This window comes from Anabrus simplex, chromosome 1 (genome assembly GCF_040414725.1).
Source record: "Anabrus simplex isolate iqAnaSimp1 chromosome 1, ASM4041472v1, whole genome shotgun sequence".
Taxonomy (NCBI): domain Eukaryota; kingdom Metazoa; phylum Arthropoda; class Insecta; order Orthoptera; family Tettigoniidae; genus Anabrus; species Anabrus simplex.
In genome coordinates, this window is record NC_090265.1 from 560,617,240 (window position 1) to 560,636,652 (window position 19,413).

The 19,413-nt window shown below is 42.7% G+C and overlaps 1 protein-coding gene across 1 annotated transcript in view; it reads left to right on the plus strand.

Moving 5' to 3' along the window:
* The first annotated feature begins 269 nt into the window (after nucleotides 1–269).
* Nucleotides 270–19,413, plus strand: part of LOC136869706 (prion-like-(Q/N-rich) domain-bearing protein 25) — a 109,000-nt gene continuing 89,856 nt past the window's right edge. Inside the window, exon 1 of the mRNA XM_067144869.2 lies at nucleotides 270–385. Coding sequence (XP_067000970.1) covers nucleotides 313–385 — 73 coding nt within the window. The 5' untranslated portion in view covers nucleotides 270–312. The remainder of the gene's footprint in view (nucleotides 386–19,413) is intronic.

Below are 19,413 nucleotides of genomic sequence, written 5' to 3' on the forward strand. Positions count from 1 at the left end.
ACTAACTTCGCGGATATCCGCATCCGTGCAGGGCTCATTAGTTGTAAGGGTAATCATGACGGAGGTGGTATACGGCTACGAATTTACCGCCCATCTCTAACAACCTCCACCACGTCCCTACGGTCATTGCGCTAACCAGTCTACTGAATGGGACCTCGACTTACCTAGCACAACTTTCTAGATAGCGATTAGAAGACCAGAGCCATGTATGTCATCCTCATGGAGTATCCCGGTGAGATACCGCTCCACGTGATAGCGATAAGATATAACACAAACTCGTGCCTACATTGCCGACACAGTATACACCTGACCATGCGGGGCGTGGCTTTTACTGTCTTAGTGCTCTTATATTGTGATGTCAGCGGCCTTAGGATCAGAATAAGGAGTAAGTTACTTTCATTGACTATACAGCATAGAATGTCTTGAAACTGTACCTTCTAGAGTTTTAAATAGGTCACAGTCTTAAACAGAAAAAATCTTTCCATGTGTCAGCATGATCAGTCAGAATATAGCAGGACACAATTATTTATCTCGTGATCTATGTGTTTAGGGGGGTGTGTGTGTTTGGGGGTAACATCAGGTTATAATTGTGTATTTTATTAACGATATAAATCAGTGAACGCCTTATTCTACATGAACGCAATGTCGGTATTAGAAGTGACGTAGACAGGTTGAATGCCTGATAAGAAATTGGATCCGGTGGACACTCTCTTTCACTATATCAGCTTAGGAATAGACATTGAATCAAACCATAAGTGTAGAAAAGTTAACACAGTGAGATTGCAGGGAGATGGGATGATTTGCAAGAAAGAAATTAACTGGTACAAGGATTGATCCTTTCGTCGCTCTGTATACGGACATAATATACTACGTTATACGAGAATAGCGACTCGGTAGATTAGGGTATCTTAGTTATAGAAAACAGCCATCAAAGTATCAAGAGTACTTGTGGACACGAACGATTGAGTGCCATGGCAAGAGGCTACATGTTATGAGCAGAGAAAAATTAGGAACAAGCCCGATGGAAGAAGCTGCAAGTATGAAATAGGGATCAGTGGCGACGTCGTACACTCGAGGACAAAGATGACTTTTAGAATTTTCCTCATCATGTAAACGTAACGCTGTTCAACACAGCCTACTCGGACGGAAAATTCTTTGAAAGTTAGGCACTCGCCCGGCTACATATAAACAGTAGAAAGAGGACGATGGAATTGCAGAACTACTGTTTATGTTCTCCACGTGAGAAGTGTCTGTTCAAAAGATGCTGTTTCTACTTCAAACAAAAATCGGTATTTCGTCACATGCACTGCAGTAGTTGAAAAGATCAATCCTATCGGATGCCATGAGCAATCCAGACCAAAAAAGGAAGATGTAATTACATCTTAAAAATTTTACCACGCCTTATCATAGGTACGTTCCATGTGCCTTTTATTATCCGTTTCTTGAGTTTTCGCACGACTTTCTGATGGTGGAAATAGCACCTCTTGAACACACTCTCCTCATATGAGCATCCGCTTCTTGCTTAGCTCTTTCCCAATTTCATGAAGGTCCGCATTTCATGTGGGTTTTTTTTTTTTGCTAGTTGTTTTACGTCGCACCGACACAGATAGGTCTTACGGCGACGATGGGACAGGAAAGGGCTAGGAGTGGGAGGAAGCGGCCGTGGACTTAATTAAGGTACAGCCCCAGCATTTGCCTGGTGTGAAAATGGGAAACCACGGAAAACCATTTTCAGGGCTGCCGACAGTGGGGTTCGAACCTACTATCTCCCGAATACTGGATACTGCCAGCACTTAAGCCACTGCAGCTATCGAGCTCGGTTCATGTGGGTTTGGACCAGTTTTATTACCTGATGCCCTTCCTGACGAAAAGCCTATGTAGAGAGATTGAATTATTCATTAGGCTACTCCGTGTTTCTGTGATTGACAATGTGGTGCGTTGCGTGTAGATACAGAGATTTGTATTGATACAAACACAAATATTCAGCCCCCTAGCCATAGTAACCATACACAGTAAAATCCTCGATTCAGTCGGGAATCGAACCCAGGGCAATTTGAACTGAAGACCAGTAAGCCTACCAAGGAGACGGAGGCGGACGTTTTGCATATACAGGGTGTTAGGGGTATACGTGCAGATATTAAGCTAGTCGACAAAGAAAAAGACATCTCACAATATATGCTATGTACTTTTTACCTTGTCCTATTAGTTTGCCCATAACTGAACCAAATATTTCAGGACCCAATGTGTTTTGAACGGCCGTAGCTGGATACGCCGGTGATGTCATTCTGTCCACGCGTAGTCCAAGTACAGTAGCAGAGTATAGAGTTTGTTGAACCTGTTTCTTATCGCAGGCCAACACATGTTGTGCACTTCCCCTAAAGGCTTGGCAAGTAGGAGAAGTTGACTCACCTGCCAGGCCACTTGCTGTACTCGAAAACCGGTCTAGGGTAGCCTGTGTGAAAAGTACACAGAATCCTTACGTTGACGTCGAAGATCCGTACCAGCACATGCATGCAAATCAAGTGTTGTGTAGTTGTGTGCGATTTATAAGACGTCAGTGGCATTAATCAGTGACCCAAGCTGACAAAATGAAAGGAAATAGTTAATAAGTAAATGAAAAATGGGCGCAACATTTCTGTGCTGTTATTGCGACAGTCTGTGATGAATTTCTGACGATAGACCATGCGGGTTGTCTATGCTTATTCATAAATATTTTATGTCAATGAAAGGACGATGGACACTGAAAGAAAAGGCTATACATATTCAGTGAAATTATTATTAAAAAGACACATTTCATGAACCGTAGTTGCATCCATGCGTGAACATTACTCGAAGGAAAAAGACCTACTGTGGAATTGCCGCCGGGCATTTGTAATAGAAGTCTTATTCTTCTTTTTCCTAATCTGTTTGCCCTCCAGGGTTGGTTTTTCATGGGACTTAGCAAGGGACCCCACCTCTACCGCCTCAAGGGCAGTGTCCTGGAGCGTGAGAGATTGGGTCGGGGATACAACTGGGGAGAATGACCAGTACCTCACACAGACGGCCTCATCTGCTATGCTGAACAGGGGCCTTGCGGGGGATGGGAAGATTGGAAGGGATAGACAAGGAAGAGGGAAGGAAGCGGAAGTGGCCTTAAGTTAGGTACCATCCCGGCATTTGCCTGGAGAAGTGGGAAACTACGGGACACCACTTTCAGGATGATGGCTGAGGTGGGAATCGAACCACCTCTACTCATTTGAGCTCCCGAGGCTTAGTGGACCCTCTTCCAGCCCTCGTACCACTTTTCAAATTTCGTGTCAGAGCTGGAAATCGAACCCGAGCCTTCGGGGGTGGCAGCTAATCACACTAACCACTACACCACAGAGGCGGACAGAAGGCTTAGTACTGGACAGTAAGTGCCGATAGGTAAAATGATGACTGTAATGGACCCGTTTAATTAGAACTTCAGTAATAATAATATTACTACTACTACTACTACTACTAATAATAATCATCAACATCATCATAACAATAATATTTTTACGTTGTACTAACTAATTTTCACGGTTTTCGGAGACGCTGAAATACCAGATTTTTTTACCGCGGTACTTTTTTAATGAAAATAAACCTACAGACACGAGACAGGCGTATTTTAGCACCTTCAAATACCACCGAACTGAGCCTCCATCCAACCTGCCAAGTTGGGATCAATAGACCAGCGCTCTATCGTCCGAGCTATTCAGCCCGGCATTAGAGCTTGCAGTAAGTTGGTCGTGCGGTTATGGGCGCACAATTGTGAACTTGGATTCGGGAGATAGTGGGTTCGAACTCCACTGTCGGTAGCCCTGAAGATGGTTTTCCGTGGTTTCCCATTTTCACAGCAGGCAAATGCTGGGGCTGTACCTTAATTAAGGCCACGGCCGCTTCCTTCCAACTCCTAGGCCTTTCCTATCCCATCGTCGCCATAAGACCTATCTGTGTCGGTACGACGTAAAACAACTAGCAAAAAATTGTTATTATTATTATTATTACTACCGGGCGAGTTGGCCGTGCGGATAGAGGCGCGCGGCTGAAAGCTTGCATCCGGGAGATAGTGGATTCGAATTCCACTGTCGGCAGCCCAGAAGATGGTTTTCCGTGGCTTCCTATTTTCACACCAGGCAAATGCTCGGGCTGTACCTTAATTAAGGCCACGGCCGCTTCCTTCCAACTCCGAGGCCTTTCCTATCCCATCGTCGCCATAAGACGTATCTGTGTCGGTGCGACGTAAAACAACTAGCAAATTATTATTATTATTATTATTATTATTATTATTATTATTATTATTATTATTATTATTATTATTACCGGGCGAGTTGGCCGTGCGGTTAGAGGCTCGCGGCTGTGAGCTTGCATCCGGGAGATAGTGGGTTCGAATCCCACTGTCGGCAGCCCAGATGATGGTTTTCCGTGGTTTCCCATTTTCCCACCAGGTAAATGCTGGGGCTGTACCTTAATTAAGGCCACGGCCGCTTCCTTCCAACTCCGAGGCCTTTCCTATCCCATCGTCGCCATAAGACCTATCTGTGTCGGTGCGACGTAAAACAACTAGCAAATTATTATTATTATTATTATTATTATTATTATTATTATTATTATTATTATTATTATTATTATTATTATTATTATTATTATTATTATTATTATTATTATTATTATTATTATTATTACTATTACATATGACTTCGCTCCACTGATTTATTCCAAAATGTATTCTTATTTTTTACTTTAAATGTACCCTTTTAGCCTCAACACACTGTTAACTCTACGTAAACTAATCACATGAGGAAACGGTTTGACGCAGCTGTTGCACATTCAGCGGTGGCGCGTGAACAAGTGAATGTGGCACTGGACGTAGGCTCCACCCACTGCCCCATCTACATTGCGGGCACATTGTCGCTTGCTGTCCCCAAGGCGTGGAACAGTTGTAGACCTAACATCACTGTATCCAATTGATCAGATAATGGAAACATTTACGTTTTCAGAATTAGCTGATATTCACCTCGTTTACGGTGCAGCAGGAGAATCGGCACATGCAGCGAGGGAGCTGTACAGACAACGATTTCCAAACCGCCGTATTCCCAATAGCCGAACGTTCGTCGCTGTGCATCAAAGGCTCCGGGACACAGGCTCGCTTCTTCCTCGGTTCGAGGGTCGTGGACCGCATCGTGATCCTGCGGAGCTTCGGCGGGAAGAAGAAATTTTACGACTTGTCGAAGAGACACCATCAATAAGCACAAGGAGCTTGGCAAGGCAAGTAGGTACATCTAACTGGACTGTTCACCGTACATTGCGTGAACAGCTATTGTACCCGTACCACTACCAGAGGGTTCAGCATCTCCAAGAAGCGGATTACCTACCAAGAGTTGAATTCTGTACCTGGTTCTCGCAACAATGTGAAGGTAATGCAGACTTTCCGCACGATGTGTTGGTTACAGATGAGGCATCTTTTACTCGTGAGGGTATCATTAATTTTCACAACGCCCATACATGGGCAGAGGAAAACCCTCGTGCCATTCACCAAGGTCATTTCCAGCACAGGTTTTCTATAAATCTTTGGGCCGGGATATTGGGAGATCAGCTTCTTGGACCATTGGAACTGCCTGCACGACTAACTGGCTCTAGTTACCTCCATTTTCTGCAGTCTTCTCTGCTAGAGCTTCTGGACGACGTTCCACTACAGATACGTCAGCGGATGTGGTTCATGCACGACGGGGCACCTCCTCATGTCAGTATGGACGTTCGTCGATTTCTAGATCGCTGTTTCCCGAATCGGTGGGTTGGTCGGTATGGTCCCATCAGCTGGCCATCGCGGTCCCCCGATTTAAATCCACTGGACTTTTATTTCTGGGGGCACCTCAAAGACTTGGTGTACCAAGTGGAAATCGCCGATGAAGCAACTCTACGACAACGAATCTGGGATGCCGTCGCAACTGTGAGAGCTGACGTGGATGTGTGGAGGCGGGTGAGAGCTTCGTGGTGTCACTGCATGGAAGCTTGTCGTCGAGCTAACGGAAGGCATTTCGAGCATTTCTTATAAAAGAATAGAACTGTAACTTTGGACGTTCAAGTACATGTTCGCCAGCCTCTGTGGTGTAGTGGTTCGTGCGATTAGCTGCCACCCACGGAAGCTCGGGTTCGATTCCCGCTCAACCACGAAATTTGAAAAGTGGTACGAGGGATGAAACGGGGTCCACTCAGCCTTGGGAGGTCAACTGAGTAGAGGGGGTTCAATTCCCACCTCAGCCATCCTGGAAATGGTTTTCCGTGGTTTCCCACTTCTCCTTCAGGCAAATGCCGGGATGGTACCTAACTTAAGGCCACGGCCGCTTCCTTCCCACTCCTGCCCTTTCCTCTCCCATCGACGCCATAAAACCTGTCTGTGTCGGTGCGACGAAAAACAGTTTGTAAGTACATGTTCCACTAATCTCGGAGACATGTCCGGAATTTCAAGATTAATAATACGGACTTGTTGTCATTTCACTACTTTCCTTAGTGTTTTCCGACAGATGAAGAGCTACGAAGTTTGAATTGTTATTTGAATAATAATAGTAGTAATAGACTAATACAATAATAATAATAATAATAATAATAATAATAATAATAATAATAATAATAATAATAATAATAATGATGATGATGTTGTTTACGTCCCATTGGAGACTCGAGGTGGCACTCACCTTCTGACCCCAGTTTGGGACGTTCGATCTTGGTCAGTCCGATGGTATTTGAAGGTGGTCAAATACGTCGGCCTCTTGTCGTTAGATTGACTGGCACGTAAAAGAACTCATAAGTGACTAAATTCCGGCACCTCGGCGACTCCGAAAAGCGGAAAAGTAGTTAGTGGTACGTAAAGCATATAACATTATTATAGATGCGATGTGTTCGAATTTTGCCCGCGGGTATTCTTTAACGTGCCTGTAAATCTACGGACCAGAAGCGGGGCGTATTTTAGGAGCTTTAAATACCACCGGACTGAGCTAGAATAGAGACTTAAAACACACGCAAATCGTATAGTAAAATGTGTGTGGTTTAGCGATAAAAATGTTTACCTTATGGTATTTAGAGATGTCTACCAGACTAATCGGACGTCATATAGGCTTTGTGTTTGCGCTTTGTTGTGCATTATAATAAAATAAGAAATGAAGTCCGGGGTGTTTCTGCATACTGCTAATAGTTCTCCCAAGAATCCATAATAATGAAATCACATTGTGGGAGAACATCCAACGTAAGCAGTTCGAAGAAAGCACTATACGTGTCACGTGCTGGTCCGGTTGTCCTGTTCCTAGCGAGAGGGATGTGGTTAGACGGGTCCCCGCCCCCGACGTGACACCGGACTAGACGTATGAGCAGCCTGCCTGACTTTCACATGAATAACAGCTGTCAGAGCGGCGAATTATTGTCCGTACTAGTCGTTCACGAGTTACGTAGTAGTAGTAGTAGTAGTAGTAGTAGTGGTAATAGTCGTAGTAGTAGTAGTATTTGAATAATGCCAGTGTATGAAAATCACGAATACGCGCGCAACGAACCTATTGGGAAAGGTTTTCCAACATACGGGTGCCTAATCCAGCAACGATACTTGCTGTAGTGCAACATGTGTGCGGTATAGGCTGGGTTATATCATGCTATGAAAAGCCAAGGTCTGCACGGCCACGTGTAATCCTAGACGCGGAAAGGCCGGGCTGAGTGACTCAGACGGTTGAGGCGCTGGCCTTCTGACCGCAACTTGGCAGGTTCTATCCTGGCTCAGTCCGGTGGTATTTGAAGGTGCTCAAAAACGTCAGCCTCGTGTCGGTAGATTTACTGGCACGTAAAAGAACTCCTATGGGACTAAATTAAGGCACCTCTGCGTCTCCGGAAACCGTAAAGGTAGTTAGTGAGACATAAAGCAAATAACATTAATTTATTCGACGCGGAAGGAGACATCCTCACAATGGTAAACGATGATCCCGGGCGCAGTACGCGTAGTATAACACGTGCCGTTGGTATACCAATTTGGACCATACGTAGGACACTGCATGAAGAGCGAATGCACCCTGACCACATTCAACGAGTGCAGTGTCTTTCACCAGCTGATTACCAATTTTTTGTTACAAGTTGATGTACATCGCCACGACATAGATAGGTCTTACGGCGACAGATATACCTAAGGGCTAGGATCGGGAAAGGAAGCAACCGTAGTCTTAATTAAGGTACAGCCCCAGCATTTGAGTGGTGTGAACATGAAAAACCACGGAAGACCATCTTTAAGGCTGCCGACAAAGGGGTTCGAAGCCACTATATCCCGAATACTGGATACTGGTCGAACTTTCGCGACTGCTACTATCAAGCTCGGTGATGATTTAAGAGTGGATTTCTGCCGCTGGTTAATTGATCAAGCACGCAATCCAGAATTTCTGTCAGGTGTATTAGTGACACATGAGTCAATTGTTACACAAGGAGTTTTTAATATTTACATAACTCACTCATGGGCTGTGGAACATCCCCTCTCAGTATACCAAGGCAACTTCTAGCACCGGCTCTCAATGAATATGTAGATGGATGCAGTGGGAGGTCTGTTTCTTTGACCAATCGTATTTTTATTTGAGTTATTTTGCTTTACGTCCCAATGACTATTTTTACCGTTTTCTGAGACGCTGAGGTGCCGAAATTGAATATCGCAGGAGTTCATTTACGTGCCAGTATTTCTACGACACGAGGCTGATGTATGTGTGCCCCATCAAATACCATCAGACTGAGCCAAGATTGAACCTGCCAAGTTGGAGGTCGGAAGGTCAGGACTTCAACCGTCTCAGACACTCAGACCGGTACCAATCACCTTGCTTGCATAAATTTGATCGTTGTAGCTTTCCTTATGGTGACGATGGGATGGGAAAGGGCTAGTGTCGGAAAGGAAGCGACTTTGGCCTTCTTGACGTTACAGCCCCAGCATTTGCCTGTTGTGAACATGGCAAACCACGGAAAACCATCTTTAGGGCTGCCAACAGAGGGGTTCGAACCCACTATACCCCACTCATGAGCTGTGGAACATCCCCATTCAATAGGACAGGGCGATTTCCAGCACCGGTTCTAATTAACATCTGGATGGGTGTAGTTGGAGGTCGGTTACATCTTTTTATTAATGTTATCTTGCTCCTGTAGATACAGTACGTTACTGGAGCTTTCAGAGGATGTGTCGCTTCGACTACGCCGAACCACGTGGATTTTACACGATGGTGCAGACATTTCCTCAACGGTAGAGAGGACGATGTGAAACTATCAATTGGCCAGCCGTTATTCCAGACCTTATTCCAGTGGATTGTAATGTCTGGCGGGACATGAAACACAAAGTATACTGAACTGAAGTAACCACTTCGGATGACCTCCGTAAACGTATTTTTTAGGCACCAGAGGATATTCTGAACAACACAGGTTCCTTGTCTCGAATGTGTCGCAACTGGATTCGGAGAAGTGAAGCCTGCAGAGAAGCCCAGGGTGGTCACTGTGAACAATTGCTACGAGTTTCGCTTTGGTATGTCAGATGTTACGCCATTTCTGCACCGTAATGGCTTGGGAGTACAGTACAGTATCGATATAGTATTTTGAGTCTCAATAGTTCGATATTCTCATAAATCCGAGCAGGGAAATTGAAGTACCGGTAACAAAAATTATAAATCGAGAGTTTCAGTGCGCGAGTGACTTGTACGTGCCGAAAGCTGAACACAACACAGGGAAGACGTGCTTGTTAAAACGCTAGACATTGACCTTGAACGCATTTTGGCAGTTCCTCAATTCTACCCTGCATGTGGTTTTGGTTTTTTACGTGTGTTCGAGCAATTTATATTTTGTTTCTTATTCACTACGAGTTAAAACAAAAGACACGCGCTTTTAAGGGCCGATGACCTTAAAACAGCAATCATCATCATCACCATCATCATCATCATTAACACGTATAAAAATTCAATAAAATGCTTGTGTTATATTCATCATTACTGAAATAGGAAAAAATTCAATCAAATTAGTTATTTCATTCCCACACCTCGTGGAGGAGTGGGTGGGCCATCAGCTATACGTGTAGCTCTTGGGCCATGTAGTAAGGAAGTAGAGTTGTGGGGATGAAATAATTCAAGTTGGACGTATGTCTTGTACATACACTAAATTGAGTTGAATATGTTAGTAAATATGCTTGTTGTTTAAAGGGGCCTAACATCGAGGTCATCGGCCCTGTTAGTAAATACCTGACCGCGCAGAGAGATAACCGCAGCAACAACACGGACCCCAGAGGAGGCCCGCAGAGCTCCGTTTATTGAGTAAATTTTCATGGTACGATGTTGACATAGTACAATGTTGACATACATACATGGGTAAATAAACAAACAAACAGAGAGAAGTAGTTGGCCTTGAACTTGCTGGGCCGAGTGAGACGAGTTCTTAGTCCAGATATGTGAACAAAATAAGCACTGAGGTCATTGACCATGCTAAAAGGCTACAGAGCAGATTAAAGGCGATGTATCACAAGGTCAAACTTAAACATGTAACAGAACGTAAGATGTAACTGTGACAGATGAGAAACGAAACGCAACCCGGGCTGGGGAAACAAACACAGACCGTGCAGCACTGTCTTGAAGCACAGTACAGAAACGTAGATGTACACCTGCACACGACACAACAGGTGAATTAAAGACGGAAAAAGTATTGTGTCACTTGAAGCTAAAGAGAAGTTATAAATGAACGAAATAAACTAAATCTAAATAGTAAAAATAATAATAATAATATAAAAATAACAATAATATTAATAACAAAATATCAAATATGAATAACACGTATACGACTTAAAAGGAGAGTAAAAAGAGGAATAAGACGAAAATATGAACAGGTGAATAATAATAATAATAATAATAATAATAATAATAATAATAATAATAATAATAATCAGACGAGGAAAGAGAGTAATAAGAAGAAGTTCAATATGAGTAGTAGCAATAAGAATAAGACTGAAAATTAATAATAATACCGGTAATGTTATTTGCTTTACGTCCCACTAACTACTCGTACTGTTTCTGGAGGCGCTGTAATTTAGTCCCGCACGAGTTCTTTTTACGTGCCTGTAAATCTACCAACACGAGGCTGACGTATTTGAGCACCTTCGAATACCACCGGATTGACCCAAGATCGAGCCTGCTAAGTTGGAACCAAGAAACCAGTGCTCTAACCGTCTGAGCAACTCAGACTGGCCACTTTTATTTTGATAAATTTATTAAGCACTGCAAAGGCAGCAGTAAGTTATGCTTTATTTTACCATTACACATATGCTTTTCGTTTGTAAGCACGAAATAATAATGTAATTTTTTACGTCCTAGTAACTACTTTGACGGGTTTTGGAGACGCCGAGGCGCCGGAATGTTGTACCGCAGGACTTTTTTTAATGCAAGTAAATCTACAGACACGAAACTGGCGTATTTCAGCACCTTCAAATACCCCCGAATTGAGCCTCCATCGAACCTGCCAAGATGGGATCAGAATACTAGCGCCCTATCGTCCGAGGTACTCAGCCCGGCATTAGAGCTTGGAATACGTTGGTCGTGCGTTTAGGGGCGCGAAATTGTGAACTATCATTGGGGAGATACTGGGTTCGAACTCCACTGTCGAGAGCCCTGCAGATGGTTCTCCGTGGTTTCCCATTTTCACATCAGGAAAATGCTGGAGCTGAACCCTTATTAAGGCCACGAACGCTTCCTTCTCACGTCTACACCTTTTCTGTCCCATCGTCACCATAAGACCTATCTGTGACGGTGCGACGTAAAGCCAATTTTGAAAATCATCATATTTAGGACATTATACAACTGACGAGATCCATAGTTATAAACGATGAGAAGTATTTTCTGCGCAGACATTATTGGCGAGTAGTCAATAATAATAATAATAATGATAATAATGGTATTTGCGTTACGTTTACGGTTTTCGGAGACGATGAGGTGCCGGAATTTAGCCCCGCTGGGGTTCTATTTACGTGTCACTAAATCTACCGGCATGAGTGTGACGTATTTGAGCACATTTAAATACCACCGGACTGGGCCAGGTTCGAACCTGCGAGGTTGGAGTCAAAAGGCCAGCACCTCAACCGTCTGAGCCATACAGCCCGGCAGGAAGCACGAAATGTAGGTACGTACACCGGTAGCAGCCTTGAGCTGTTATCGTAGTTCAGTTGCTCGTAAACATAAAACCAGTTTGGCAAGTATATTACGTAACATCTCGTGGCATTGCATTAGCGTTCAGCTGTTACGGTAGTATATATTTGCTCTGAAACATAAACAGAAACCGGTTTGGCACGGATGGCGCGTGACTTGCCTGTTATCAACGGAAAGCTATTCATTCACAGAACAAGGCATACTACCTATTCTAAAAACATCGTATCCCTTTGCTCTCGAAAATAACTTCCGCGGATTACTAAAAGTTTGATATATAGTGGTTCGTCACATCGTTCTCTATTGCTACAAGAAATATCTGCACGTATACACCTAACACCCTGTATATATACTTCACAGTATTTCATGTCGTGCAATAGCAAGAAAATAAGTATAGACACGAGTGTTTATTTCTTCACATAGACCTAAATGCGTATTTTCTAGGTAACAAGAAATCTTATTTCTTAAAAAGTCAAAACATTCATTTCATACGAAAAATTAGATATTATTATTATTATTATTATTATTATTATTATTATTATTATTATTATTATTATTATTATTATTAGGCTAAATCCGTTGCCTAACGCAAATCAGCTACCGCCCAGCTAAATCGCACTTACATCATATACTGGTATATATATCTGTTTTATGAACTCCTTGGTGTAAAAGACTGCCCTATTGCAAACCTGCGATTATGAGTGAAGAAAGAGAAACGTGGGAAATATGTCGGTAATAAGCTGAATGGAAAACCGAAAGACTGATCTCGAAAAATTAATTTGAAATACAAATTGAAATATTTTTCAACCATATGGGATGTAAGCACATTTTGGTTGTTCGAGAAATGTATACAATATTATATTCAAATCCTGTGAAACATGTGGTATCTTTCGAATAGCAATCGTTAAATGAAAACCGGGAGCTGCTCAAAATACAGAATAAACTTGGAACCTATAGGTCAATAAACCTAAAAGTACTAACTGCTGGAAAATCTGTTGTTATATTTTTATCTTAAAACAGAAGTAAAGACCGACATCTCTCTAATGTATTATATCTTTCAGCACTCAGGGCGCCTGTCTTGCCTGTTATACTTTATCAATGTATTTTGTTTATTTGCCCTGTCTAAATGGTAGGCCCTATTAAAAAATACAGAACCTACCAAGTGGACTATAAAAATGTCCATATGAATTTTATTCTTAATGCTAACCGATTCCCAGGAAAATATGCCTTTACAATTTATTTATTTATTTATTTATTTATTATTTATTTATTTATTTATTTTATTTATTTATTTATTTACTTATTTATGTTCTATTTGTTTTTCGTTACACCGAAACTAACAGGTCTCATGGTGACGATGTGACAGAAACGGGCTAGGACTGGGAGGGAAGCGACCGTGGCCTTTCCAGTCCTGGCCTGGTGCGAAAATGGAAAACCACGAAAAACCATCTTCAAGGCTGCCGACAGTGGGGTTTGAACCCACCTTCTTTCGAATGCAAGTCAATACCTTCACAATCTGAAGAGCACAGCCACCTCGCTCGGTTTATATCAATGTACAAATCGCAGAGACGATATTTAGGTAATCTAATGTTTGGCAAGCACCAGTTATCTTATATGTATAAGATGATATAATTATCACGACTCTTACGAAACGAGAAGGTTGGCCCTGGAAAGGATAACAAGTAATGCGCTTTTCTCCCTATTTATCTGAGAATGCTTTATTTGTACTGTAATTTTTTTTCGCAACTTTCTTTACGTCGCACCTACACAGATAGGTCTTATGGCGACGATGGCATATGGAAGGCCTAGGAGTGGGAAGGAATCGGTCGTGGTCTTAATTAAGGAACAGCCCCAGCATTCGCCTGGTGTGAAAATGGGAAACCACGGAAAACCATCTTCAGGGCTGCCGACAGCGGGGCTCGAACCCATTGTCTCACGGATGCAAGCTCACAGCTGCGCGCTCCTAACCACACGGCCAACTCGCCCGGTGTCCGACTCGTTGGCTGAACGGTCAGCGTACTGGCCTTCGGTTCAGAGGGTTCCGGGTTCGATTCCCGGCCGGGTCGGGGATTTTAATCTTAATTGGTTACTTCCAACGGCACGGGGGCTGGGTGTATGTGTTGTCTTCATCATCATTTCATCCTCATCATGAAGCGCAGGTCGCCTACGGGAGTCAAATAGAAAGACCTGCATCTGGCGAGCCGAACCCGTCCTGGGATATCCCGGCACTAAAAGCCATACGACATTTCATTTCAACTCGCCCGGTGTAATTTAATTTTTTTTTTTTTTTGCTAGGGGCTTTACGTCGCACCGACACAGATAGGTCTTATGGCGATGACGGGATAGGAAAGGCCTAGGAGTTGGAAGGCAGCGGCCGTGGCCTTAATTAAGGTACAGCCCCAGCATTTGCCTGGTGTGAAAATGGGAAACCACGGAAAACCATTTTCAGGGCTGCCGATAGTGGGATTCGAACCTACTATCTCTCGGATGCAAGCTCACCGCCGCGCGCCTCTACACGCACGGCCAACTCGCCCGGTAATTTAAATTAGGAGGATAGTTTGAGATATTAAGCATTATTTCATAAACGTAATCCAGATAATATTTTTTTGAGGACACATGATAATAGGGGACATTCGGCGATTGAAAACACTTGTCCACTCGGTTGTTAAACCCGTGCAAACTCTTCATCTCTTCTCCAATTTCCATGCCACTCTTTGGTCGAACTTACAAACAGCGTTTGGAAAAGTGCGAATGGTATTTTGTCTCCCTCCATCGTAAGAACAGCAAATCTAAAGGATATTGCTCTTTTTTTTCTTTTTGACTACTTTAGAACATTTTCAACACATACATCGCATACATTAAGCATCCGTGACTCAGGCGGCAGCGCGTTGGCCTCTCACCACTGGGTTCCGTGGTTCAAATCCCGGTCACTCCATGTAAGATATGTGCTGAAAAAGGCGGAAGCGGGACAGGTTTCTTCTCTGCGTACTCCGGTTTTCCCTGTCATCTTTCATTCCAGCAACACTCTCCAGTATCATTTCATTTCATCTGTCAGTCATTAATCATTGTACCAGAGGAGTGCGACAGGCCTCGGCAGCCGAATCAACTCCTATCCTCCCTGCAAGGTGGGGGCTTCATCCTTTCCATCCCTGACCCGGTCAATGACTGAAAATAGGTTTTTGGTTTTCATTTTCACATAACATACTTTGTGTGGTACCCGAGACTTAACTTATCCTGATTGCAAAGTTTAGTTTCAAAGTATGAAAAGTACGTTTTTTAACTAACTCTGTAATTTACCTTTGATGCTTCTTAATCACAAACTCGGTACAAGTATAACATAAACTGTCAGGAGAGGTTTTACAACGATGGATGGCCATTGTACTCAACACAATATGCACTGAAAACTTAGATGAAAAGTCAAGTTGTAAGTTTCGCCAAGATGAAAAGTCCTCTCAGTTTTAATCATAGCGCTGACGGGGTTATAGTACGAAGGTTGGAACTTAAATCGTGGCAACTATTTATTTAGAACAGATACAAAAGAGTTACATGTTAGCAACCTTTACTGTCCTTCAATGCAGTCACCAGCGTTGTGTATAACTCGTTGCCAGCGATGTGGAAGTCGTAGTATACCTTTAGCAGAGCCTGTTCTGTTGATGGTGCGAATGGAGCGGTCTACTGCCTGTCGAATCTCTGAAACAGTCCTGAAGCGAATGCTCACGAATAGTCTGGTTTCGATCACTGTCCAGTAACGCGGCACTCGTAGGACTCGTAGGACGACCTGCCCGATGAATGTCCACCACAGTTTGCTGACCATCGTTGAAGGCTTTTACCCAACGTGCCACTGTTCTGTAAGGCAATGCAGATTCCCCGCAAGCCTCTTGAAGACTTTGATGACACTGTCGTGCTGTACGACCTCTGGCACATTCAACTTGATCCAACTCCGTTGTTCCTGTTTGAAAAACATAGTGACAACGTTACGTCAGACCGCTAGCTCACAAGTTACTCTGTTTCTCTCGCTTGTGCGCACGCAGGTGATGTGGGAAGGGAGAGTCCATTTGCTCCGAGGTAAGGTAGGTATGTAACCAACGTGTGCTATCAGCGACAATATTAGATTCCGTTGCATAGCGTCTCCACAGCAGTGTTGCCACTATTTATATTCCAACCCTCGTACCTAGGTGCTAATATAAGGAATGAACTTCATTGGGGTAATCATATTAACGAGGTTGTTAAGAAAGGTTACAGATCTCTTCACGTGGTTATGAGAGTATTTAGGGGTTGTAATAAAGATGTAAAGGAGAGGGCTATAAGTCTCTGGTAAGACCGCAATTAGATTATGGCTCCAGAGTATGGGACATTCACCAGGGCTACTTGATACGAGAACTGAAAAAAAATTAAAAGGAAAGCAGCACGATTTGTTGTGGATGATTTACGACAAAGGAGTAGTGTTAATGAAATGTTGCAAACTTTGGGCAGGGAAGACCTGGGAGTAAGGAGACTAGATGCTCGACTATGTGGTACGTTTCAAGCTGTCAGTGGTGAGTTGGCGTGGAATGACATAAGTAGAAGAATAAGCTTGAGTGGAGCTTTTAAAAGTAGGAAAGCTCATATTATGAAGATAAAGTGGGAATTCAAGAGGACAGATTGGGGCAAATATTCATTTTAGGATGAGGAGTAAGGGATTGGAGTAAAGGATCAAAGGAAATATTCGATGCATTTCTAAGTTCATTGAAAATATTTAAGAAAAAGCTAGGGCACAAATGATAGGGAATCTGCCACCTGGGTGACAGCCCTAGATGCAGATCATTGATGATTGATATAAGTTCGTCTATGTTGACTGTCGAGAAACAGACCTTTGTAAACTGAGAATGTTGGTGTTGTTGATGATTTCCAACTCGAATTTGTCTAGCGTTTCCGTATGGGCACAGGGTTGGTGTATTTTGTTAGTCGCTTATTTCTTCAAGAGTGGGCATGTTACCACAATAATTACTTGGTAGTATTTACATCATATTCCATGGGATGTCAGGAAATGATTATTTCAAGCCAGAGCGAGAGGGTACATCAGATCAACAACAACATAGTCCGAGTTTGGCAGTTAGTGACAGTATTCTCCAACACAAAGTATGAATGTCACATCTTTGTGAATATAATTAGAGATAATCTGTTAGCCTTTGACATAAATAGGTCTTAAATGACCTCATATTCGTACTTCTACGGAATTTTCACGATACTGTTTACGAAGACAGAAATTTCGTGTTTTGCTAGTCAGCGTGCCCGACTGGGTACGCTAGGCAGTTTCGATAGCAGAAAACTATATACTCCTTCTTTGCATGTTCTGAATTTCAGATAGCATTCTTTGAATGAAATATTGAATATCATCGAAGAAAATGACATTTCTGACGCTTGTGATGTATTTATGGAGCCTCCGGATTGTGGAATTCTAGCTGTTATTTATTTATTTATTTATTTATTTATTTATTTATTTATTTATTTATTTATTTATTTATTTATTTATCGTATGGCATATACATAAACACTGCAATAAATTACAGGTTTATATCTACATTATTTACATAGGTAATCGCCTGTGGCGTCCCCAGGAAAAATTCACTCGTTTCTCCATTGAAACGACTCAGTGAGCATTCTAGCTGTTAAAGATGATGCACAGGAAGATGGTGGGGCAATCTTGAGTACTTACCTGGGAAACAACCGTACGTGCTTGCTGAGTTGGTAATCACTTCAATGCATCGGATTACATGTCAAAGTGATCTACCTGTTCTTAACGCTTCGACAGAACTTTCTGTGACTTCCATACACTCTGAGATCACTGCAGATAAGGGGGGAAATATCTCCTTGTGAAGAAACTCAGCCACCAGGGAAACATTTATGAAACTTTTTTTTTTTTTTTGCTTTACGTCGCACCGACACAGATAGGTCTTACGACGATGATGGGATAGGAAAGGCCTAGGAATTGGAAGGAATCGGCCGTGGTCTTAATTAAGGTGCAGCCCCGGCATTTGCCTGGTGTGAAAATGGGAAACCATGGAAAGCCATCTTCAGGGTTGCCGACAGTGGGGCTCGAACCCACTATCTCCCGATTACTGGATACTGGCCGCACTTAAGCGACTGCAGCTATGGAGCTCGGTCATTTATGAAACAGTGCGGTGAATATTCGTGATAAGAGTATAACAACTGCCCATTCACGAGGAATGAACACTGAAGGTGGAACAAATCAAGGAAATATTTCATGTTTAGCCAATTCTCAGTGAAAAAACAATGATGTCAAACTGAGTATGGCTCTATTCCTCTCACAGGAACTCTACTCCTCGTGAACTGTTTGAACTTTTCGTATATAATGAAGTGCTAGAACTGATTTGATGGTTTAGGGCATTGCAATCGTCGACCATGTGCGTACGAGAGATGCACCTCACGAAAGAATGTTCTAAGTTCGATGTTGGTCTGTGTGTGACTTGCTTCCATATTTCCATATGTATTACATAAAATGAACAGCCTAGAGAAACAACATGAGAGTAGAAACTGTGTAACTAATTAATAATGAGAAAATGACCCAGGTATAATGTTAGTCCTCTGTTACTAGCTTTCAAACTTACCAGATAGCAGGAACCGACAAACTTCCCGTTTACTGCATATGAGGTTTATGATATTTTTACTTTACTTCTATCTAGAACAGAGGTGTTCACGCTGGACACTTCGTTCCGCGGGTGCCCAGCACTGTAAGTGGGCGGACAGGCAGGCAATGAGCGTATGCTATCCAGCCACAGTGACGTTGTGGCTACGTCACAGGCCGTGAAGGATACACGAGTTTGAAATGGCGGCAGAAAATAATGAAAGAAAAAGGGGTAGAAATCCACGTCATTTACAATTTGCGTTGTAAGAAATAATTTATTTATGTCTATTGCAGTTCACGTATTTTGACCGGAGACAACAAAGTGTTAGGCCTACAACCTCAACTATTTTTGTAATGTACGTCATGAATTACAATTTTCACTGTTAAATTTAAAGAGGTGCTTTAAAAACATTTCTAACATAATGCAGATTTAGAGTGGATAAGCTGTGGCTTGTGGTTGCTTGAGTTTAAATGATCTGATAAACTCAACAATCCAATCATGCTTACCGGGAATAACATCAGTTAGGTTATTTATTTAAAAGCATACCGTAAATCTATTTGGTAGATACATCTACATGATTGTTGTACTTTAATACTGGATAGTAA